This window comes from Somniosus microcephalus, chromosome 1 (assembly GCF_052327205.1).
Source record: "Somniosus microcephalus isolate GS21.2 chromosome 1, FLI_Smic_1.0, whole genome shotgun sequence".
NCBI lineage: Eukaryota > Metazoa > Chordata > Chondrichthyes > Squaliformes > Somniosidae > Somniosus > Somniosus microcephalus.
Genome location: NC_140987.1, coordinates 80,878,591 through 80,904,594, shown reverse-complemented (window position 1 = coordinate 80,904,594; position 26,004 = coordinate 80,878,591). Strand labels below are relative to the sequence as shown.

At 44.7% G+C, this 26,004-nt stretch overlaps 1 protein-coding gene across 2 annotated transcripts in view; it reads left to right on the top strand.

Moving 5' to 3' along the window:
• melk (maternal embryonic leucine zipper kinase) overlaps positions 1-18,010 on the top strand; it is a 148,677-nt gene extending 130,667 nt beyond the window's left edge. For both annotated transcript variants that reach the window (XM_085983708.1, XM_085983701.1), the window contains one exon: positions 16,981-18,010. In XM_085983708.1, coding sequence (XP_085839834.1) covers positions 16,981-17,158 — 178 coding nt within the window. In that variant the 3' untranslated portion in view covers positions 17,159-18,010. The remainder of the gene's footprint in view (positions 1-16,980) is intronic.
• The last annotated feature ends 7,994 nt before the right edge of the window (positions 18,011-26,004 follow it).

The following is a 26,004-nucleotide window of genomic DNA, read 5'->3' as shown; positions in this document are numbered from 1 at the left end:
AAAATCGATTTAATATAATTTTGCTAATTTTATTAAGATAAGCAGAGAGTCTCTGGAACTAAGTTTGAGGAGGAGAAGCCGTTTCTGACGGGCAAAAGCGGACCCAAACCCGCGACCTCTACAACTTAGAAGGACAAGGGCAGCAGGTGCATGGAAACACCACCACCTCCAAGTTCCCCACCCAAGTCACACACCATCCTGACTTGGAAGTATATCGCCGTTCCTTCATCGTCGCTGGATCAAAGTCCTGGAACTCCCTCCCTAACAGCACTGTGGGAGTACCTTCACCGCACGGACTGCAGCGGTTCAAGAAGGTGGCTCAACACCACCTTCTCGAGCAATTAAGGATGGGCAATAAATGCTGGCCTTGTCAGCGACATCCAAATCCCATGAATGAATTTAAAATTTAAAAGAAGTCCCACAAAGTTCAGTAGAAGGCCCAATGGCTCAGGAGACACCTGAAAAGTCAGAGCTTCTTCATGGTTGGAACCTCAGGTATCAACTGCCTTGAGTCGGTTTCTTGTTGCCTTTAAATTTATATATTTAAAGATTTACCTTGCTTGTTTCTGCTTCAGATTCTACAGTTAGTGAGCTTCATGTTCTGATGATACTGCTGCATTACTTTTGAATGAGATCACGGGCCGATTTGGTTTCTTTTTTTTCTTTCACATGGATGGAGTGCCCACTGCAAGTCGGGTTTGCTTGAAGTCTACTAAATCTCGCTGTATTTCTGGGTTCTGTTCATTAGCCTGGAGTGGATGAGTGCCAGATGTAATTACTACCTCCTGTCCTCACTCATTAGGGGTGAGAATTTCTATGCTGCAGCAGGTCTTAAGAGGCCTGCAGCAGCTTAAAGGGACAATTGTGTTTTTTTTCATTGTGCTTGCTGATATCATGGAAGAAGTTTGCTGCTGTCTGGTTAGCTGGAGGGTGGATCAGAGAGCTTAGCAGGAGGTGGCTGAGCAAATCCATGGCAGTAGCACTGTGCAGGGGACCAGGATTCATTACAAGAAAATGTTCAATGGCCTCACCAGCAGTGGCAAGGTAGAGGGCCACACTGTCACCTTATGGTTATACAGTATATCAACTATTGCCACCATGAAGCACTACCTCCTTCTACACAATCTTTCAATATTTGTCTGTCTTCCCATGGTTACCGATTTGCCCACCCCACCACTTTCAATATTCGTCTGAAAACTCTGCCAACTGCTTCCATGTATAGCACCTGCGTGATGTGTTTCTGTCTTCCCAACAATTATGGAAAACACTCTGATTCATGGATTTAGCTATCTTATGGCATTAGTGTCAACTATGCATTGATCTGCTTTTATTAGATATAAGACATCAAATTCAAGAGGGAGAGGATCAGAGTGGTTCTCCAGACACACAAAGCATACCAAAAATGGTGGGGAACCAAGAGTCTAATGAGGGTGGGGAACGTAACTTAATTAATATAAGTAGAGAAAAAATACTAGAGAAACTAATGGGAGTAAAAGCCGACAAATCCCCTGGACCTGACTGCCTATATCCTAGGGTTCTAAAAGAGGTGGCTGGAGAGATAGTGGATGCATTGGTTTTGATCTTCCAAACTTCCCTAGATTCTAGAACGGCCCCAGCGGATTGGAAGGTCGCAAATGTAACACCGCTATTCAAGAAAGGAGGGAGAGAAAAAACAGGGAACTACAGGCCAGTTTGCCTGACATCAGTCGTCTGGAAAATGCTGGAATCCATTATAAAGGAAGAGGTATCAGGGCACTTAGAAACATGATTAGGCAGAGTCAACATGGTATTTTGAAAGGGAAATCATGTTTGACAAATTTATTAGAGTTTTTTGAGGATGTAACTAGCAGGGTAGATAAAGGGGAACCAGTGGATGTAGTATATTTGGATTTCCAAAAGGCATTCGATAAGGTACTACATAAAAAGTTATTACACAAGATTAAGGCTCATGGATTGGGGGTAATATAGTAACCTGGATAGAGGATTGGTTAACGGATAGAAAACATGAGTAGGGATAAACGGATCTTTTTCAGGTTGGCAGGCTGTAACTAGCGGGATGCCGCAAGGATCAGTGTTGGGGTCTCGGCTATTTACAATCTATATTAATGAACTAGATGAAGGGACCGAGTGTAATGTATCCAAGTTTGCTGATGATACAAAGCTAGGTGGGACAGTAAGCTGTGAGGAGAAGACAGAGTCTGCAAAGGGGTATAGCTAGACTAAGTGAGTGGGCAGTAAGGTGATAGATGGAGTATAATGTAGGGAAATGTGAGGTTATTCACTTTTTAGTAGGAAGAATAGAAAAACAGTGTTTTTTAAATGGTGAGAAACTTTCAAATTTGGTGTTCAGAGAGATTTGGGTGTCCTTGTGCAAGAAACACAGAAAGCTAGCATGCAGGTACATCAAGCAATAAGGAAGGCAAATGGCACGTTGGCCTTTATTGCAAGGGGGTTGGAGTATAAGAGTAAGGAAGTCTTGCTACAATTGTACAGGGCCTTGGTGAGACCACACCTGGAGTACTGTGCGCAGTTTTGGTCTCCTTATCTAAAGAAGGATATACTTGCCTTGGAGGCGGTGCAACGAAGGGTCACTAGATTGATTCCTGGGTTGAGAGGGCTGTCCTGTGATGAGAGATTGTGTAGAATGGGCCTATACTGTCTGGAATTTAGAAGAATGAGTGGTGATCTCATTGAAACATACAAGATTCTGAAGGGGATTGACAGGGTAGATGCTGAGAGGTTGTTTCCCCTGGCTGGAGTGTCTAGAACTAGGGGGCATAGTCTCCGGATAAGGGGTAGGCCATTTATGACACAGATGAGGAGGAATTTCTTCACTCAGGGGGTTGTGAACCTTTGGAATTCTCTGCCCCAGAGGGCTGTGCATGCTGAGTCTTTGAGTATATTCAAGGCTGAGGGAGATTTTTGGACTCCAGGGGAATCCAGGGATGTGTAGATGGAACGGGAAAGTGGAGTTGAGGTCGATGATCAGCCATGATCTTATTGAATGGCTCGAGGGGCCGTATGGCCTACTCCTGCTCTTATTTCTTATGTTCTTAAGTAACATCTAGCTGCTCTTCAGAGACCAGTTGTTCCATGTAATATAATCTTGTGGAATAGTGAAGTTATGGAGCATGCAGCACACCACAATGATTCTGGAAACTTTGGTTGGGCTGTACTGAAAGTGCCCCCTGAACCTACCAAAACATCAGAATCGCTGCATAAAAACACCTATGGTGTGTTCCATGATGGCTCTGGTGGAGGTGGAGGCATAGACTCTATACTTGTGTTCGGCTGCTGTCTGTGGATGCCAAATAGGGATCATGAGCCAAGGTTGTGGTGGATATCACTGGTCTGACCTTGTATTTTCGAGCTAGCAGCAAATTATTCAGACACAGTGGACTGTAAAGTAAAGGCATCATAATTAGTAACGAGGAAGTGGACAATCCCCTGTATTATCCTATGCAGATCGCCAGTAAAGCAGCATATTGAGCAGAAGCCCTTGCAATTTATGTATGGTGCACTTTTGTGTGCAGGAAGCTCGTGGGGTTAGATGTGTGCAATTAATTTGGGAAGAATCCTAAGGCTTTCTCCTGTTCTCTCCTACCCTGCAGAATGTTATGACTTGCTTGGTAGAGAAAGCAATTACCTGCTTTGTGTATTAGTCCACTTCAGACTGACATGTTACTAATGTCCCAGGCTCGTGAGGGGAAAGAACTCTAAACAAAAAAAGTTCAGAACTGTTGTGCTATGACTGCCCTGGAGTACAGCTGGTGGCCCTCCTGGAGCATGTTGCACAACTTCCATCAGCTTCCTGGTAAATCTGCATCTCTGCATGCCTTGATCCTCATCCAGTCAAGATAATTCTGCTGTAGGATGATTGGTAAGAAATGTCCTCTTGCAATGCAGTCTTGCTTCCTTGGCATCTAAATGCTCTTCCTTATCCTCACTCCTCTTCTCCCTACAAGTAACACATGTGCATCAATATTTTCTAATGATCATTCATTGTGCCAAGAGCTCCAAACAGTAACCCCAAAGCTGCCCTAAAAATTCCTGAGACGCACAGTGCAGTGCAAGTCCAGCCTAAAATCGCTCAAACGCCAGCAAAAACTGCCATACGATACAAAGGACAATTTCTGACTGACCCTTTAAAGAATTTTGAATGATCGGCATTGAAAAATGTCCGAAGGTGCTTCAGAGGTTTAGTCAGACAAAAAAGGACACTGAGCGACAGAAGGAAGTATTGGGAGGAGTGACCTAAAGCTTGGTCATAGAGGTGGGTTTTAAGAAAGATCTTGAAGAATAGAGAAGCAGAGGGGTTTAGGGAGAGAATTTCAGAGCATAGCACCTGGATAGCTGATGGCTTAGCCGCCAATTTTGGGATGGGTGGCGGGGAGGGAATGTATCAGAGGCCAGAGTTGGAGGAATGGAGAACTCTTTGGGTGGGGGGGGGGGGGGGTTTATAGGGCTGGAAGAGCTTATAGCTATACGGAAGACTAGGCCATGAAGCAATGTAAACACGAGGATGAGAATTTTAAAGTTGGAAGACTGGAAGCCAATGTAGGTCAGCAAGGACAGGAGTGATGGGTGAACAGGATGGTGCAGGATTGGATATGGGCAACAGAGTTTTGGATGAGCTGAAACTCGGAGCCTAGAGGAAGGGAGGCCAGCCTGAAATAGTAGAGGTGACAAAGGATGAGAGTTTCTGCAACAGATGGACTGAGGCAGAGGCAGTGTCGGGCGATGTTGCGGATGTGGAAGTAGATATCTCTGTGATGGATGGGATACAGAGTTGGAAGTACGAATAGGACACTGAAATTGTGAACAGCCTGATTCAACCGGAGATACTGGCTGGGAAGGGAGATGGAATTAGTCGCAAAGGGTACAAAGTTTGTGGTGGGGTCGATGATGGCTTCGGTTGTCTTGGTGTTTACCTGAAGGAAATTGTGGCTCATTCGGGCTGGATGTTGGTTAACTAATCTGATAACCAATCTGAACTGCAATAGATTGGGAGAAGGGGAAGTGCAACGAGACCTGGGTGTCCTTGTGCACCAGTCGCTGAAGGTAAGCATGCAGGTGCAGTAGGCGGTTAAGAAGGCAAATGGTATGTTGGCCTTCGTAGCGAGAGGATTCGAGTACAGGAACAAGGATGTCTTGCTGCAGTTGTACAGGGCCTTGGTGAGACCACACCTTGAGTATTGTGTGCAGTTTTGGTCGCCTTATCTGAGGAAGGATGTTCTTGCCATGGAGGGAGTGCAGCGAAGATTCGCCAGACTGATACCTGGGATGGCAGGAATGACTTATGAGGAGAGATTGGGTCGATTGGGTTTATACTCGCAGGAGTTTAGAAGAATGAGAGGGGATCTCATTGAAACTTATAAAATTCTAACAGGACTAGACAGACTAGATGCAGGAAGGATGTTCCTGATGGCGGGGGAGTCCAGAACCAGGGGTCACAGTCTAAAGATAAGGGGTAAGCCATTTAGGACAGAAATGAGGAGGAATTTCTTCGCCCAGAGAGTGGTGAACCTGTGGAATTCTCTACCACAGAAGGCAGTTGAGGCCAATTCATTAAATATATTCAAGGAGTTAGATATATTTCTTAAGCAGAGACAGGGTTCTGAATTTGAATGATCAGCCATGATCTCATTAAATAGCGGAGCAAGCTCAAGGGGCCAAATGGCCTACTCCTGCTCCTATCTTCTATGTTTCTATGTATTGGAGGGGGACAAGAGAGGTGGAGCTGGGTGTCGTGAGCATATGTGTGAAGGGTGACCCCGTGTCTTTGGATGATGTCGTCAGGACAAGTATGTCATCAAGGAAGAGAAGGGAGCCAAGGACAGATCCCTTGGGGATTCCAGAGGTAACGGTGCAGGGTTGGGAAGAGAAGCCATTGCTGGAGAGGCTCTGGCTACGATTGGATAGGTAAGAGTGGAACCAAGTGAGGACTGACCTAGGCAACAGAGGACAGGTGTTGAAGGGGAGGATGGTGCGGTTAGCTGTGCCGAAAGCTGCAGAGCGGATGAAGAATGACAATGCATCACTGACGGGCACAGAGGATGTAATTTGTGACTTTGATTAGGGCTGTTTCAGTGCTGTGGCAGGGGTGGAAATCTGATTGGAAAGATTTAAACATGGAGTTGCAGAAAAAAGAGGCACAAATTTGGGCGGCAACAACACATTCAAGGACTTGAGAGGAAAGGGAGGTTGGAAATAGGGTGATAGTTTGCCAGGACAAAGGGGTTGAGAGTTGTTTATTTTGAGGAGTGGGGTGATGACAGTGGCTTTGAAAGGTAGGGGGACAGCACCTGAGGAGAGGAAGCTAGCATGGGAATAAGTGGTCAGAAGTTTAGTGGGAATGGGGTTAAGGGAGCAGTAGGTGAGTCTGATGGATAAAATGAGCTCCGAGAGGGCATAAGTGAGAATGGGAGAGAAACTAGAGAAAGATGCAGGATCATGGCTTATGGCAAGGGGAGCCAGGTGGGAGGTTTATAACTGAGAAGGGACAGAGCAGCAGTGACAGCTGAAGGGAGTAACTCAATCTTAGTGACCAAGCCTATGATCTCTTTGCACGTGTTAAAGTTCAGGAGGGGTTTAAGGAGATGGTTGGTTGTGGAGAAAAGAAGCTGGGGGTTATCTTTGCTCTCCAGGATGATCCGGGAGTAGTGGGAAGTTTTTGTAGTGGAAAGAGGCCTGATGGCACTCGAGGTGCTCCAGCCAGATCTGATGGATGGCTAAATCAGCTTTGTGCCAGATACTATCTAGTCTGTTCCCCTTGGTGCTAAGGGGGTCAAGAAGTCCCCCTTGGGCTGCAACATCACATGGAGATGGAGAAGAGGCAGCAAAGGGGACAAGTTGTTCGCAGAGGGAGGAGAAAGCGGAAGAGGAGGAAGTAGAAGGAAGAAGGCAACCCAGACAGCCCCTTTCCAGCTGGGATATCCTGGATTGAATCATCTGCCTGCGGTACCAGTGAACACAACCCCAATTCCCCTTTCAACATTTGTCCCACACCTTCCCTTACCTCTGTAACTGACCATCACAGCATCCTCTTGGCCACCATGCTGAAACAAAAGCCACCACAAAGCAAACTTTCCAATCCAACTTTATCCATTTATGCATCCAATATTACATCAAAAAATCAATTAATCACCCTTGTGCATTCCCTTAGTGACTGTCTTGCATGTGCCTTTGGCCCATCCTGGTGATGTTACGCAGTGCTTCCCCAATGGCTGCAGCATGGCTGGTGAAAGGCTGCTGACTTTCAGTGGGGGACACTGCAGATGGCCTTGCAGGACAAACTTGAGGAGCTGGTGGCTGGGAGTGTGAAATTGAGTGACCGTGTTTCTTCTTCACTCTCCCTCTTCTTGGTCAACCACTGGCTGGGCAGGCTGGATTTCTTGGGTGTTTGAAATGAGGAAGGCACAAGGGCAAGGTTGTTGTGAGGGGCGGGGCGGCGTAGTAAAGCAAGAGGTGCATGCTTACACCATGTGCAGCTTGTAAATCAGAAGAGATTGTGGCATGAGGGGGAAGTGGGATGTGAGAAGGTGGATAACGTATGAGGATACCAGCATCTTGTATTCTTTCAGCCCTGCCGCTGGCCAAGGGCTCAGCCGTGCCCCTGCCAAGAATGGCCAGCAATGTCTCCTCCAAGAGGGTGAGGTGAAGCTAGGAATGTGAGGTGTGCCTCGTGTTTGGTAGAGATTGTTGGTAGGTGAGTGATGGGTGGGGGTCATGCATTGAGCAGTGTATTAATTAGTCAGTTCCCCTAGCATTGTGCAACATGAACATATGAAAATGATGGTCGGGAAAAGACCCACTGGTCCATTCAGCTTGTCCCATATAGTTGAGCGATTGAAATTAGTCCAGGAGATCACATTGACCCTGATTTATATTACAGGGTACCTACCTTTTTTATACAATGTGGTCCCCACCCCAACCAGAAACTGGCCCACCACTCTCTTGAAGGAATACAACGTATCGGCATTCACCGCAAGAGCCAGCGACCTGTTTCACAGGTCCACTATTCTGAGATAACAGGAAATGCCGAATATCCAACCTCGCTTTGCCCTTGCATAACTATAAGCGTGATCCCTGGTCCTCCCTAACCTATCCAGTTGAAATAATTGGTCCACATAAATGTAATCTAGTTCCTTCATTATTTCATAAACCTCAATCAAATCATCCTGAGTCTACAGTTCTCTAAAATATACAGACCCAGCACGGTGGCATAGTGGTTAGCACTGTTGCCTCACAGCGCCAGGGACCCGGGTTCAAATCCGGCCTCGGGCGACTGTCTGTGTGGAGTTTGCACATTCTCCCCGTGTTTGCGTGGGTTTCCTCCGGGTGCTCCTGTTTCCTCCCACAGTCCAAAGATGTGCAGGTTAGGTTGATTGGCCATGATAAATTGACCCTTAGTGTTAGGGGGATTAAATACGTGGGTTACGGGGATAGGGTGGGATATGTGTTGGTGCAGGCTCGATGGGCCGAAATGGCCTCTATCTGCACTGTGGGGTTTCTGTGATTCTGTGATCTGGGTAGCTAAGAGCTGGCACAGGCACAATGGACCGAATGGCCTCCTTCTGTGCTGTATGATTTTATACGGTATTTTAAACTGGGAATCAATCTTGTGGCCCTCCTCTGTTCTCCAAAGCCTCAATATCTGCCATCATATGAGGGGACCAAAAGTGGACACAGTATTCTAACCAAGGCCTTGTAGAAGGACAATATGGTATGCTTTATTTTGTAGTGAATTGTCCCGTGAATACATCCTAGAACCCTGTTTGCTTTAGCTATACCTTCACGGTATTGGTCATGAACCTTTGGAAAATGATTGATTCACTATAACACCCAGATCTTTTTCTTGCACCCTACAGGGAACAGAATTGAAACCAGTAGTGAATGTATATTTAGAATGTTAATCATCATTTACCAAACATTGGCCCATTCCCCCAACATATCTAGATGATCTTGCTTTGTTGAGCACCCTCTACAGACCTGATACTCTCATATATCTTGGTATTGTCTGCAAACTTGCGGATCATTACCCCAGCACCTACATATAAGTCATTATGGAGATTAATAAAGAGCAAATGTCCTAATACAGGAAAGCAAAAATTGAGAAAGTTTGGTGTTATGGGCATGCTAGGAGCTGAGGCTATTGGTAGGTGGTGTTTCATTTCCATCCTTTCCTCCCCTTCTCAAAGTCCTGTGGTTGAGATGAGCTCCTGTCTCCTCCCTGCTTGATACCATGGCCACCTTTGGAGATGACTCCAGCTAGTTAGGTAACGAGGGATTTGTAGAAAGTACATTGAATAATATTTTAAAGACTTGGCCTCCTTGGGCCAGTACTAGTTATTTAAAAATGAAATTCCATTCTGATCAGAGATACTTGTATTTTTAAAAACCAAGTAAATTGGAGCCATCAGTCCCCAAAATAGCAAATAAGACTGGGGGAACATAAGTTTTAGTACATTAGCAATTCATTGTCACTACTTCTGAATTCTACTTTCTGGACAATCTCTACTTTAACTTCTGTAACATGAGCTCTTCAACGTTGGGTGAAAGTCTTTGGCACAGCGGTTTGTCAAGTTGTCTTGCAGGGGAGTACTAAATTGTATTTTTTCCACTCATTTTGAGCTTTTCCTAGGTTTGGAGTTATAAAGTTACATTTTATAGTATAAATATATCCTGGGACAGGTTCAGTAAACTAAATAAAATCTGATGCTTTTCCAGCTTCTGATGTGATTTTTGTAACTTCATGGTGAATGTAGGTTTCATGATTGGTTTGAAATACGTATCTTCAACTTGGCATGATTTTATGTTGTGCTTGAGTCTTTAGTCTTGTAGGTTACCCTGTCTGCTAGTTATTTCCAACACCAGAAATGATGAGAAATCTGTCTTAATTTTTTTGTGAAGCCATCTGTTTAGGTAGGTTGGAGTTGAGGATGTAGTGCAACTGAGATTCATGTGATATTAAACCACTCAATTTTCATCTGCATTTGACCTCGTGAGCCACTCGGTTGTTTAATCCTTGCAAAACACGCTGCTATCTCATAATGAGAGGTGACGCATACAAGCCTGGTTCACAATCAATACTGTTGCTAACCACTCAAATTATTCCCCTGTGCTTTATTTATTTGGATTTTTAGCATGAAAGTCTAAGCCTAGAAGCAAACTAATTGTGGGGATATTCATTTCTATTCTAAAATGTGCAACTAGTGTTTCATTTAAAAGTGGTGTTACAGCGGATTGTCCCATTTACCTATGGAAAGAGTGATTGCCTCATTTTTAAAAGAAAAATATATAATTTATATATTTCACATACAAACAGAAGCACAATTTTTATCCCTCTCTACTGGGAAATGCTAATACTTGGAGCAGCTATTTTCTTCAAACTGTATCTAGATTGTAGCCTACAATGTAATGCTTCTGAAATGTCAACATAACCACTGCAGAAGTTGGTATCTCCTCTTAGACCTTTGAGCAGTTTTAAGTGTTGGAAGGTATTTGTACCGTAAACAGAGAAGAGTTTACATCGCAGACCCTGAAACAGCTGAAACTGCTCAGGTTCATAAACTCTACAAAGTAGTGGAGAAGAATGTAAAATTTGGCCATTCTATGTTAACCTGCTCATGTTTGGAAAACTTTTTTGCTAGATCAGTCTTTCTTGCACAATTCCATCATACCACATTATTGGTGTTTTGTTGGTCCATCTAAACATTTCAAAAATTAACTTCCCTTCCATTCCTCTACTTTCCAGAAATCAGTTTGTTTTGTTTCCTCTAGATGGTGCTGTTGTATTAATGACCAGCTGTCCCAAAATTTAGACATGGTTGATAGACTGAGTACTTCGGCAAAATACCTGCTTCCTATGTTTGTTAGTTCCATTCATTTGTACCTGTGGACGTTTTGTGGCAAGCTCTTCGATGTCACAAATATTATTGAGGGTGCGCTGAGCTGAAACTGTCTTGTAGATCATTAACATGCCTGTCTGGGTGAATGGATCCCCATGCCCCATTGCATTATCTTTTCCTCCCTTGACAATGGTTTTCTAAAGCACTGGCTGAGTGTTGCACATCAACACATAGTTGGTACTGCTTTAGGAAACTCTCAAGAAAGTCTGTCAGCATCATAGTTACATAGTCTACAGCACAGAAACAGGCCATTCGGCCCAACTGGTCTATGCCAGTGTTTATGCTCCACATGAGATTCCTCCCACCCCTCTTCATACAAGCTTATCAACATATCCTTCTATTCCTTTATCCCACATGTGCTTATCTAGCTAGCTCTTAAAGGTATCTATGCTATTCACCTCACCTACTCCTTGTAGTAGCGCATTCCATATTCTTTTGGGTAAAGAAATTCACCCTGATTTCCTTATTGGATTTATTAGTCACTCTCTTATTTTTATCACTTCTAGTTTTGGGCTACCCCCCCCCCCCCCCCCCCACCTCTACCCTTTCATAATCTTAAAGATCGCTAACAGATCACCCCTTAGCCTTCTCTTTTCTAGAGAAAAGAGCCCCAGCCTGTTCAGCATTTCCTGATAAGTATATCCTCTCAGTTCTGGTATCATGCTTGTGAATCTTTTTTGCACCCTCTCCCTTGCCTCTATATTTTTTTGTAATATGGAGACCAGAACTGTACATAGTATTCCAAATGTGGTTTAACCAAGGTTCTATACAAGTTTAAAATAACTTCTCTGCTTTTCAATTCTATCCCTCTACAAATGAACCCCAGTGCTAGGTTTGCATTTTTTGGCCTGATTAACCTGTGTTGCTACTTTTATTGATTTGTGTATCTGTACGCCTAGAACCCTTTGCTCCTCTACACTATTTAGACTCTTATTATCCAAACAGTATGTGGTCTCCTTATTCTTCCTACCAAAATGAACCATCTCACACTTATCTATATTTAAATTCATTTTCTAATTACACTCCCATTTTGAAAACTTACTAATGTCTTCTTGATAGTTCAAGAATAACATTTTGTCAGGTGTACTTGTGTGGCAGTAGTTGTAGGCTAATGATCTGCTCTGCAATCTCCTGTGCTTGTGTGCTCCAAACACAAGAATTCAGGCTTTCTATAAGAGGCAACTTGTAAGTTGGGTTCTTCAGCCAATACCCGACAACGACTAGAGACGTCTTAGAATTTCTCTCTCTCTCTCTCTCTACCACCCAGTGCACATTACAGAAAACTCTTTGGTATCCGGCACCGACGGGACCGGGATGGTGCCGGTTGATTTAAAAATTCCGGATGACGGAGAGGGTCATCTACCGAGGCTATTTTTAAACAAACAAATTTAAAAATCAAGAAATGTGCAGTATATAGTAATTGGGTAGTCACCTACAGAATGTTGTGTTACATGGATGGTGGAAGATGCTTGATTAAGTACAGTACTGCCAGTTGAGGATAATCCATAACTCTTTAATTACTTAACAGTAAAACAAAACTTATACAGTACACTTATTCCAAGTCCTTTTGCATGGACCAACTTTTGGGAATTCCATAATGCAAGATGGGGGAGATAATTCACGATAAAGATAGAGACACACACAGAAAAATGGCGGCTCGGAAGAGACTACCGGCAGCGCGGGAGAGTCAGACTCCTGTTATTGAGATGTTCGGGCTTCTGACAGCGCCAAGAAGCCAAGTAGTGGCAGTTTGGAGAACTACCCCCACTGACTAACTCGGCCACCGCAGGAGACTCGGACTTGGCAACATTTCCAGTTACTGAGGCGTTGTTTTCGGAGTATGAATTTTGCCGGTGGTTAGGGGGTTGGGAACCTGTGCAGGGAGACAGGAAAGGGAAGCAAGGATAGAAGCAAAAGACAGGAAGGAGAAAAGCAAAAGTGGAAGTCAGAGAAATCAAGGGTGTAAATCAAACATGGCCGCAGTAAACAATAATTCTAAAAGGCCCAAGAGTGTTAAAAAAAAAATAAAAAAATAAAAAACCAAGCCTGAAGGCTTTGTGTCTTAATGCGAGGAGCATTCGTAATAAGGTGGATGAATTAGCTGCGCAAATAGATGTAAATGGATATGATATAATTGGGATTACGGAGACATGGCTCCAGGGTGACCAGGGCTGGGAATTCAACATCCAGGGGTATTCAATATTCAGGAAAGACAGGCGAAAAGGAGGTGGGGTGACTTTAATCTACATATAGATTGGGCTTAACCAAATTAGTAACAATACTGTGGAGGAGGAATTCCTGGAGTGTATACGGGATGGTTTCCTGGACCAATATGTCGAGGAACCAACTGGAGATCAGGCCATCTTAGACTGGGTATTATGTAATGAGAAAGGATTAATTAGCAATCTTGTTGTGCGAGGCCCCTTGGGGAGGAGCGATCATAATATGATCGAATTCTTCATTAAGATAGAGAGTGAAGTAGTGGACTCAGACTAGGGTCCTGAAATTAAATAAAGGTAACTACGATAGTATGAGGCGCGAGTTGGCTGGGATGGATTGGGGAATGTTACTTAAAGGGTTGACAATGGATAGGCAATGGCAAACATTTAAAGATCGCATAGATGAACTACAGAATTTGTTCATCCCTGTTTGGCATAAAAATAAAACAACAGGTGACTCAACATTGGCTAACAAGGGAAATTAGGGATAGCATAAGATCCAAGGAGAGGACATATAAATTGGCCAGAAAAAGCAGCAAACCTGAGGATTGGGAGCAGCTTAGGATTCAGCAAAGGAGGACAAAGGGATTAATTAAGAAGGGGGAAAATAGAGTATGAGAGTAAGCTTGCAGGGAACATAAAAATTGACTGCAAAAGCTTCTATAGATATGTGAAGAGGAAAAGATTCGTGAAGTCAAGCGTAGGTCCCTTGCAGTCAGAATCAGGGGAATTTATCATGGGGAACAAAGACATGGCAGGCCAATTAAATACATACTTTGGTTCTGTCTTCACAAAGGAGGACACAAATAAACTCCCAGAGATGTCGGCGAGCACAGGGTCTAATGAGAGGGAGGAACTGAATGAAATCAGTATTTGTAGGGAAATGGTGTTAGGGAAATTGACTGGATTGAAGGCCGATAAATCCCCAGGGCCTGATAATCTACATCCTAGGGTACTTAAGGAAGTGGCCCTAGAAATAGTAGATGCATTGCTGATCATCTTCCAAAATTCGATAGACTCTGGAACAGTTCCCATGGATTGGAGGGTAGCTAATGTGACCCCACTTTTTTTTTTTTTTTTTTTTTTTATATAAAGGTGGTAGAGAGAAAACGGGGAATTATATTGGTAGTGGGGAAAATGCTAGAGTCCATTATAAAAGATGTAATAGCAGAGCACTTGGAAAACAGTGACAGGATCGGACAAAGTCAGCATGGATTTACAAAAGGTAAATCATGCTTGACTAATCTACTGGAATTTTTTGAGGATGCAAGTGGTAGAATAGATAAGGGAGAAGCAGTGGATGTGGTGTATTCGGACTTTCAGAAGGCTTTCGATAAGGTCCCGCATAAAAGACTAGCGTGCAAAGTTAAAGTACATGGGATTGGGGGTAAGGTACTGACTTGGATAGAAAACTGGCTGGCAGACAGGAAGCAAAGAGTTGGAATAAATGGGTCTTTTTCCGAGTGGAAGGCAGTGATTAGTGGGGGACCCCAGTTATTCACAATATATATTAATGATCTAGACGAGGGAACTAGATGTAGTATCTCCAAGTTTGCAGATGATACAAAGCTGGGTGGGCGTGTATGCTGTGAGGAGGATGCAGAGAAACTCCAGTATGATTTGGACAGGTTGGGCGATTGGGTAGATACATGGCAGATGCAGTATAATGTGGATAAATGTGAGGTTATCCACTTTGGTAGTCAAAACAGGAAGGCAGATTATTATCTGAATGGCAACAGATTGGGAAAAGGTGAAGTGCAACGAGACCTGGGTGTCCTTGTGCACCAGTCGCTGAAGGTAAGCATGCAGGTGCAGCAGGTGGTTAAGGCGGCAAATGGTATGCTGGCCTTCATAGTGAGATGATTTGAGTACAGGAGCATGGATGTCTTGCTGCAGTTGTACAGGGCCTTGGTGAGACCACACCTCGAGTATTGTGTGCAGTTTTGGTCGCCTTATCTGAGGAAGGATGTTCTTGCCATGGAGGGAGTGCAGCGAAGATTCACCAGGCTGATACCTGGGATGGCAGGAATGACGTATGAGGAGAGATTGGGTCGATTGGGCTTGTACTCACTGGAGTTTAGAAGAATGAGAGGGGATCTCATTGAAACTTATAAAATTCTAACGGGACTAGACAGACTAGATGCAGGAAGGATGTTCCCGATGGCGGGGGAGTCCAGAACCAGGCGTCACAGTCTAAGGATAAGGGGTAAGCCATTTAGGACAGAGATGAGGAGGAATTTCTTCACCCAGAGAGTGGTGAACCTGTGGAATTCTCTACCACAGAAGGCAGTTGAGGCCAATTCAGTAAATATATTCAAGAAGGAGTTAGATATATTTCTTAAGGCTAAGGAGATCAAGGGATATGGGGAGAAGGCAGGGACAAGGTACTGAATTTGGATGATCAGCCATGATCTCATTAAATGGCAGAGCAGGCTCGAGGGGCTGAATGGCCTACTCCTGCTCCTATCTTCTATGTTTCTAATAGAGAATTCTGGATATTTAGGTGCCGTTTAAACAAGAGTTTCCTGTAATTTGTGCTACATGAACTTATTTGATATCAGTTTAAACTGCCTTTTTCGCCTCTTAATTACCAAATAAAAGTCACTGGCCTGGAGTTTCCACTGGATTGTGCTTTTTTTTTGGCGCAATTCGGCCGTAACCGGCACGTAAGATCGTGAAATTTTAAGCGCAATTTGCTTTCAGCACCACTCTAGTTTCCCGATCTTTTGCGTAGTTTTAAAAAATGCTGTGCTGGGAACAGGCCCTACCCACAAAATTGGTCACGCCCCCAGGGTGAATTAATCACCATTGGGAGTTTCCGCTAATTGCACTTGTTTGCAGGCCTTCAAGGAGGCTTTCAAAATTAAGTTGGTTCTTTTGGGCGCAAGGACACAAAGGTGTGTTTTAAAAGTGATTTTTGTTTTAATTTAATTAATTTTAATAAGAATCTGACTAATGTACCCCAGTATAACTAGAAAATAGTTTTATATATTTAAGTGAATTTCTGTATTTTAAAATTGGGTTACTCAAAGGTGGTGATTAAAAATGCTTAATTTTTTGTGATAAACCTATTTTCAACTGTTTTAATTAAACTTCACCATGTTACCACTTTTAAATAGATGAAAGTTTTTTTTAAAGCAAAATGGTTTTTTAAATTACGTTTTAAAACGCTGCTTGATTGCGCTGGTTCATGGCAGATTTTGCGTTCAGTGATATGCAAATGAGCGGAAAATCGGGCAGCATTTTAGCAGAAACTCTACCCTACTAAATTTAGGCAAGTTTTAAAAGTAATCTATACGTTTAGAGCAAATGGAGATATATTTGCACTTTTGAGAGTTAGAGGTCTTGCCCACCTCTATTGTAAAACATCATCCTTGTTTACTAATTAATGGGCTTGTGAGTGAGTTCATTGTTGGACTTAGTAAACCTTAATATATCAAATATGGAGAATTCTCTTCTGTCTCCATTATTTTAAAAAATCCAAAGATGGTTAATAGGGAGTGATTACTAAGCACTGGTTCATGTGTCCCAAACCATACCACCAAACCAATATGTTATATGAACCTTGAGATAAGATTGCAGTCTTTAAATAACTCCCTTCTATCAGTTTTTATTAAACTTCACATGGTAAAAATCTGAGTTTGTGTATGTACAGTCAAGGAAAGATTGATATTCACACGTTGGGTGATTTGTAAAGCACGCACATGACAATCTGCTTCTTTCATACTGTGTGCAAAAAGCCAGTCTGCTTAAACTGCCTTGATTTTGCAGTAACATATAAAATGTTACAAGAATCTGCATTTTTTGTTTCCATATTCATACAGTGTAATCTTTACCTTGTTTTCCAACAGCTATACTTTAAAATGTCGGACTAGATCAGACTTTGGAAAGGTCACCATGCAGTTTGAACTGGAGATATGTCAGCTCAGCAAGCCGGAGGTGATTGGTATCAGAAGACAGCGGCTAAAGGGCGATGCCTGGGTTTACAAGCGCTTAGTTGAAGATATTTTATCTAGTTCCAATGTCTAATCAATGTTTACATTGAAAACTTAAACTGGTCTAAGTATAGCTTTTTAAAAATGCTTTAATACATTAAAGGAATGCTTTGTTATAATGGCTTTATTCCAGAGTATTCCCTATTTTAGAAAGTCTGTTTTACTTTTTCATATAAAAATACATTTATTTTTAGTCTAATTGGATCCAACTGGATCAGGGTGCATTGACTACATGTGAATGTGTTGGATGACGTTTAGAAATATGTCTGCATATAGAGGGAATCCCCTTTTAGTGATTCTCTTAAAAAAAAAACAAGACTGCTAATTAGATCTTTAAAACAGCTTTAGGAGACTGTCAGCTGAGACACTCCTTTTAAATATACTAACTATGGAGGGTGAGGAAGGGTATTCTGCGAGTGTTAGGCTAGGTACTGAGATGTCTGTGTTCCCAGCTCCCTAGACCTGAGAAATTATACTGAAGTGTTAGCTTCCTGACTGGAATTAGCCACCAGTGAGTAAGTTTTAAGAATTCATTTATACACCAAAATATAATGAAGGATAAAATAGGAATATTTATATGTAGAATAGTCCAGGGTCATCAGAGAAGTTTAGAATGGAGCGTTTTAAATTGTAAACTGCCATAGCTATGTTAAGCTACAACCTCACTGACTGAAAATTGGGGTATAATTAGTTTTCATTATAAAGAAAACTCATGAATAAATGTATAACATAGCTCTATAATAGTTGTGTTTGCATTTATTTCTCCATTTTTATTTCTGTATACTTTTTTTCATCATGTAGCTTTGTGTAATTTGTAAATAGTGCACCCATTGTATCTGCATGAGGTGGGTTATGTTGTAATTTCTTAATAAACTTGTAAATATTCTCTCTGACTTTGGTTTTAATATACCATTTTAATCTTAAATCTTAGTTGATCGTTAATTTTCTAATTTTCAGATGTGACTATCCTAATTTTTTTTTTGGAGAATCCAGCATTCACAGAACATTACATTCAGTCAAAGATTGCTTAATATATCATTTGCATAATTCTCTTCCTGTCTGTGATTTAAAGAGGATTTATTGGGATCGTTAAAAGAGTCACAGCTGCGGTTACCACAGTTGAACTATACACTCAGTATGTTGCATAAAATTAAGTTGATTTAAATAACTTGCCTGTCTTTCTGAATGTTAAATGAAATTCTGTATTTACAAACTAATGATCTAAAATGGACTGACGTGACCAGGAAATTGCCTCTGGAAACAATGTGTGTTTCCAGCTTATCAGTGACTTGTGACAGTAACTATTGGCAAACACACTAAGGATTTTTGAAGCACGTTTACCTGTAGAGTATTTCCTAATCTATTTTACCGGTTTAAATATTCCCTGTTACTGGTTCACATTTTTCTGTTTGTTTGATGAAACAAAGCACAATAAATTGACTGGTGCTATTTTTTGGCTGGTAATCCATTCTTGAACTGTTAAAGGTCTTGAGGCAATTGGAGGGGATATCAAAGTGTTTGATTAAATTTACGGTGTTGAGATCTGTTTACAGTACTCAAGCACACTTCAGCTAATCGTGCATCTATAAAAAGTTAAGATAAATCTGATTTTTATGACAATGAATGAAGTGATGAACGAGCACACCGATTTACATATATTTAACATGTAGCACAAGGCCATTTAGTGTGTGACAGTTCCCAGCAGTGGCATGAATATCCAATAGGACTGAATATTTAGTTCATTGAGGTTATACTGTGTTGCATAATCTTACATTTATTCCACAAGGGTAAAAAGTGCACATTTCAGTCGTGCAGATCTAATCCAAATTTATACTGCAGACAAGATTATTTTCAGTCCCTTCTCTCTTCTCCCCACCCAAAAAATGTGGCTGAGGATATTTGTTCCTGAGGTGAGCTCACATTTTCCAAACTGCTTCCTTTCTCTTGCCCTACTTTTTCTATACAATTGGTCCACATTATTATGTATAAAAGCTCCATGACCATTTTGATGCAAGCAGCTTTAGTTAATCAAGAAGTTGGCGTCTACCCTTGTCCTTATGAAATTCAAACTGTCAATTTTTCTGATTTATTTTTTTTACAGTGTCCGATACTGATTATAAACTTGTGGGCACTAGCTATCTCAGCTTAGAGCACTGCAAAGGCTTTTAATCCAGAAATTCAAGGAAATGTCCTGGAGTGTTTTTTTAATGGCATTTTAATTATCCTGTGCTAACTACATCCTTTTAGAATCATAGAATTTTACAGCATAGGCGTCCATTCGGTCCATTGCTCCTGTGGTGGCTGTTTGATAGAGCTATCCATTTCGTACCTTTCTCTACCCTTTCTGAAATTTTTCTTTTTCCAATATTTATCCACTTCCCTTTTTAAAAGCTAATATAGGTTCTGCTTCCACCATTCTTTCTGGAGGGGCATACCATGTCCTAACAACATATCTGCATAAAAAGTTATAACCTTTCCCTCTATACTTTTGGTGATTATAAACTTCTGCCATCTAGTTACCGAGACACTAACCAGTGGAAAATTGTATTTTCCAATTTATTTATCAAAACCTCTCTGTTTTGAATCACTGCATTAGATCTCCTTTTAACTTTTTGTTCTAATGAAGAGCCTCAATTTCTCTACTTGCCTCACAACTAAAGTCCTGCATCACTGGAATCATCTCTCGTGAATCTTTTCTGCATCTTCTCCATGGCCTTTAGATCTTTCCTAAGTACAGTGCCCAAATCTGGAAACACTGGCTTGGACATTCGATTGTGCCTGAAAACAGGCATGTGAGGGGTGGGGCGGGGGTGTGCATTGCAGCACCTATTCATGTGGTCCCAAACAGCTAAATTTGTGCTGGGACATCAGTGAGTCGGGCGTAGAGCCGACCCTACCTGCACTCATCATGTCTGCATGCCTCTGTGAGGGGGCTAGAAATTGAGCGTCTCTGACACCACTTAATGGTAGCCAGCCCCTTTTTTTTTAAAAGGGAAGAGCACACTGCATGAAGAAGGAAACATTGCTGAACAAAGAAATGGCTGGAAGAAGCACGGACAGGGCACCCAGATTTTCAGATGCTGCTTTGGAGGCCTTGGTGCAGACAGTGGACAGGAGGAAGATTCTGTTTTCTGTCACCGTGCTGGACATCCGGCAGATCCGTGGCGAATGCCAAACCTGGAGGAGATGTCGTGCAAGATTTCCTCACATCCTATCCTCTTTTTCTCTTCTTGCTTTTATCTCGCCCTACACACTGCATCACGAACTGCAGTTGCTTTCACTAGCCACTTCTCTCTGCTCTCCTTTCAAACTGAAAAGGTAACCCTTGTCACTCTCATTTCAGGTGCTGATGTTGTGAACATGCTTCTGCCACTTCAGGAAGAGGAGGCCAGATTTTCTGATGTTCCGTCATTCGATCTGACCCCACAAGCACCAGCTCAGATACTGGCACTACGTGTATTTCAAGGTTTCACACAAAGCAACAAGACCATTCTGTCTAATATGTACCGAATGGTCAACTCCAACATGAAAGTGGCACCCACCGTCATGGAGACTCTCCTGACAGCTCACAGCCCAGACGGCTGCAATCTTGAATTTGGGTGACACTGGTTTCCTGAACATTATTCCTGCACTCTTGCTCTGTGGCATGGACTCGGGAGAGTGGCCTTGGCACCATGGGAGAGGCATCTGCTGTCCTCTCAGGACAACAGCATAACTGCTCCCCTGCTACCCAATCAGCCAGTGCCCTTGTTAGTGCCACACAGCTAGCTGGGCCAGTCTGCCCCAGCCCACAGAGGTGTTGCAGTCTACAGCCAAACCCTCATGGCCCAGAGCTGCTCGGGATCGGCCACCACAGCCATCTGAAGTGTCCTCCAATGGAAGCTCCGCAGCATTCCACCTCCCAAACTAGCCACTGCAGAAATGCTTTGTAGAAGTACGAGGATAGGTAAACGAGCATAGAAGTCAGGCACTAAGGGTGTGCACAAGTACATTTCTTAAATATTTCTGTTAACTAGCGGATACTGATGCAATTGAGTTGTTAAATTAAATCTTTGTTCTAGATTTGGTGTTGGTGTTCATGCTTGTGAAGTAAGGCTGGACTGAAAGAAGGCAATTGGATGGTGGTTGTAAGGATTGTGGAATGATTAGGGTGGGAGGGATGGTTTACATGATGCACACCTCAATGAGCTGCACTGAGTGTTTTGGCAGCTAGGATTACTCGTGGTCGTTGCCACTTCTGTTCTTCCTCCTCTTTGTTGCTCCTCCTCCACCTTTTCCTCCCTGCTGCACTTGCTACTACCTAGGTGGAGATACGAGCAGGTCCCTCATAATGGCAAAGTTATGCAGCAGACGACCATAAATCTGGATACCTGCTCCGGGGTAGACTGCAAAACTCCTCTGGAAAGGTCCAGGCAGTGGGATTGTTGCTTGAGCACCCCAATTGTTTGTTCGATGATGTATCTGGTGATACTTCCTGTGTCACACTTCTGACATAGTTGTCGATAAATTTAGTATGGGAAAACTTCTTGTAACTGAGTCACATGCAAGTTTTTTTCAACAATCTTTCATAGGAAGAAAAACAACGTTTTAGAATGTACAGAAACTTCCCACCTCCCCACTGACAGAAAACACCTTACCTCACAGGAGCCAGAATTTCTGTAGCCTATGACTTAAAAAAAAAAAAAAAAAAAACAACAAAAAAAGCCACAGTAAACACTTAAAAGCCAAACATTCATCCTGGTGTCTGACTTACAGCCTGAAGAGCAAGTAAACTGGTTGACCTCACTCTAGAGTTCCCTCAATAAAAATTAAACTCTATTGACCTGAGACTTTGTTTACTTAAATTAAACTTACCTTACATAAATTCCATTTTTCTGCTGTCCTACTTTTAATTATAGTTTATATTTTCTCCCTGCCCCAAAGTGTTATGCTGTAGGAATGTCTAGTTCCTATCCAAAAGACTGAGGTCCACTCAGGCGATCAAATAAACGAGGTTTAATGAAAACTAACAGAGTTTAACGGATAACTACGGGAGAACATCGAATATAGGTCTAGTCAGTTCGGAGGCTCCACGAGGACTGCTAGGGCGGTCCCGTGGCTGACGTCATCACGTTTTTCCCGCCGGTGGGGGATCACGTGATGAACGGCATGATGTCATCGCGTTTACCCACGCTATTAAAGTGATCGCGCTCTGTACATGTAAACAGTGAAAACAAAGATACAGACTCAGGCTGTAGCCAACATATTATTAAAGGGAATTATATACAATTGATCGGCGTCCCTTAGTGGCTCCGCCACATACGCCCCCCCAGAATTGCCTTTAATAGCAAAAGTAAAACGGCGAGGAGGCCTGACAAGCCTGTCAGGTCAACTTCTGTAGCCTTGAAGTGGAAGCTGGCGGGCGGTTGCGTTTGATCTGGCACGGCGACTGTGGGCGGTTGTGCGATCTCGGCTGGGCGGTCAAGGTCCAAGTGAGCCAGCTTCAACCGATCAACCGAAATGTGGTCCAGTTTACCTCCGACATCGACCGAAAAAGACTTGTCTCCCGGCTCTATCACACGGAAAGGACCAGTGTAAGAGGGTTTGAGCGGGTCCCGATGAGCGTCGTGGCGGATAAACACATAGTCGCCGTTCTTCAGCTCAGCTGGGACGTGGGAGCTCTGCAAGCCGTGATGCGACGTAGGCACTGGAGCGAAACTTCTGGCTGCCTCCTGGGATGCGGACCATGGCTCTGTTGGAGACGGAAGGAAATCCCCTGGTACGCGTAGTGGCTGGCCATATACGAGCTCCGCCGAGGACGATTGAAGATCTTTAGGTGCCGTACGAAGACCCAAAAGGACCCATGGAAGCCTGTCCACCCAGCCCGCCCCTTGAAGGCTGGCTCGCAATGTGGCTTTGAGCGACCTGTGGAATCGTTCGCACAGGCCGTTCGCCTGTGGATGGTAGGCAGTGGTGCGATGTAGCTTGACGCCGAGCCACAGCGTTCCAGAGCTCCGAAGAAAACTGCGGCCCACGATCGGACAAGATGTCCGCCGGTACCCCGAAGCGGGCAACCCAAGAGGAGATGAATGCCCTGGTGACGTCTGCAGAAGTGGTGGAAGACAGAGGAACCACCTCCGGCCATCGAGTGGTGCGGTCCACCATTGTAAGAAGATGAGTAAACCCGTGCGAAGGCGGAAGTTGCCCCACCAGGTCCACATGCACATGATCAAACCTACGTTCCGGAACGGCGAAAGTGGCCAATGGAGCCTTGACGTGACGCTGCACCTTGGCCTTTTGGCAGACCACGCAGGTGTTGGCCCAGTCGCGAACATCCATGTGCATGCCCCGCCACACAAATTTGGATGACATCAACCGTTGCGAGGCCTTCATGCCAGGGTGCGACAACCCGTGGATGGCGTCAAAAACCTTTCGGCGCCAGGCGACCGGGACGATAGGGCGAGGATCTCCTACGGAGACGTCGCAGAGTAGCGTAGTGCCCACGGCATGGAATTTGACGTTGGCCGCTTGGAGGCTAGAGGGGCTGGTTCTGTAAAATTGAACCTCCGGATCCGAGGCTTGATCCGCAGCCATGAGGGCATAGTCGATGCCGAGCTGGACTGCATGAACGGTCGCGCGGGAGAGGCAATCCGCCACCAGGTTGTCCTTACCGAACACATGCTGAATGTCAGTGGTGAATTCCGAGATCAACGTCAACTGACGTTGTTGCCGAGCTGACCACGGTTCGGTGGTGTTGGCCATAGCGAACGTTAGTGGCTCATGGTCCACAAAAGCCGTGAACGGACGGCCCTCTAGCAAGAACCGGAAATGGCGGATGGCCAGAAAGAGGGCCAGCAACTCCCGGTCGAACGTGCTGTACTTTCGTTCGTTTCGCCGTAGTTGACGGCTGAAAAACACCAGCGGTTGCCACGTCCCACGCACCCACTGTTCCTGCACTGCGCCGATGGCGTAGTCTGACGCGTCGGTGGTAAGGGCGATGGTGGCAGCGGGTGTGCCAGCATGGTTGCGTTGGCTAAAGCGCCTTTTGTGTCGACAAACGCCCGGTCCATGTCGACCGTCCAGCTGATCGGATCCTTGCCGGACTTGCCCTTGAGGGCCTCGTACAGGGACTGCATGAGCAGAGCTGCATTAGGGACGAACCGGTGATAAAAATTTACCATCCCGAGGAACTCCTGCAGGGCCTTGATGGACTGCGGGCGTGGGAACGAAGTAACTGCCTCCACCTTCGTTTGCAGGGGATGTGCCATCTGATGCGATGCGATGGCCTAAAAAATTAATCTGCTGCAGGCCGAACTGGCACTTGGCCGGGTTGATGATCAAGCCGTGTTGACTGAGGCGTCTAAAGAGGGTGCGCAAATGGCAGATGTGCTCCTCTTTATTAGGGCTGGCGATGAGGATGTCGTCGAGGTAGACGAAGAGAAACTTGAGGTCCCGAGGCACGGAGTCCGTCAAGCACTGGAAAGCCTGTGCAGCGTTCTTCAATGCAAACGGCATCCGCAGAAATTCAAACAAGCCGAATGGGGTGATGACTGCAGTTTTCGGGACGTCTTGCAGGTGTATGGGGACCTGGTGGTAGCCACAGACAAGGTCGACTTTTGAAAAATGGTATTTCCCGCCAAATGGGCAGAGAAATCCTGAATATGAGGGATCAGGTACCGATCAGGAGTAGTGGCGTCGGTAGTCGCCGCAAGGCCGCCATCCGTTGCCAGGTTTCGGAACAATGTGGAGAGGCGAAGACCAGGGACTATTCGACCAGCGAATAATCCCTAGCCGCTCCATCGTGTCGAACTCCGCTTTCGCAGCCGCGAGCTTGCCAGGTACGAGGCGCCGGGCCCGTGCGTAGACCGGGGAGCCAGTAGTGGTGATGTGGTGTTCGACACCATGTTTCGTGGCCGTGGAAGAGAAAGTGGGTCTGGTCAGGTCTGGGAAATCTCCGAGGAGGCAAGTGAAGTCATCCGGAGGTGGGGATACGCAGGAGACAGTGCGCGCCACGGTGTTACCGCGGTAGCACGGGATGGAGTGAAAAGTGGCCGCATTGATCAACTGGCGGTGCCGTACATCCACCTGGAGGCCGTTGGCGCACAAAAAATCCGCCCCAAGGATAGCTTGAGAGACTTTGGCCGTGATGAAATCCCAATAAAACCGCTGGCCGCCGAAGCACACCTGGACCTGCCGGCTTCCGAAGGTCCGAATGGCCCCGCCATTAGCCGCCTGGAGGGAGGGGCCGTGCCCCCCAACTTGTAGATCAAGATTTGACGCGGGTAGGATGCCACACTGCGCCCTGGTGTCGCAAAGGAAACGTCGACCAGATAGGGAGTCGTTGATGAAGAGGAGTTTTCCCGAATTACCGATTGCCATCGCAGCCACGGGGCGCTTGTTATAACTGGTCCTCATTCGACAGGGTGGCTGCTGTTTTTTTTTTTGAGCGAAAAGCTGCAGGGAGGGCGGCAGCATATTGCTTTTGCACCAAAACGGGCGTGGTAGAAGCACAACCCCGCAGGTTGAGGGGCTGGAGCGGCGTCTGTGGGGGATGGGCGCCTCATGGCAGCGCAGTACTGCTGTGTCACCGCGAAGATCTTGTCCGCATCGGCAGCCAGCTCTGCACAGTCGGTGACTTCTGACCTGGCTAGGGCAGCCTGAACTTGCTCCGGTAGCTGGCTGAGGAATCGCTCCCTGAAGAGGAAGCATTCCGGTTCGGAGCCCAGGAGCGTGAGCATTTGGCTCATGAGCTCGGACGGCTTGGAGTCCCCGAGGCCGGGCATATTGAGCAGCTGCCGGGCACGCTCCGACTTCGTGAGCCCGAAGGCCTGTAACAACCGTGCCTTTATCGTATCATACTTGCGATCTTCTGGCAGATTACCAAGCAGGCTGACTATCCGC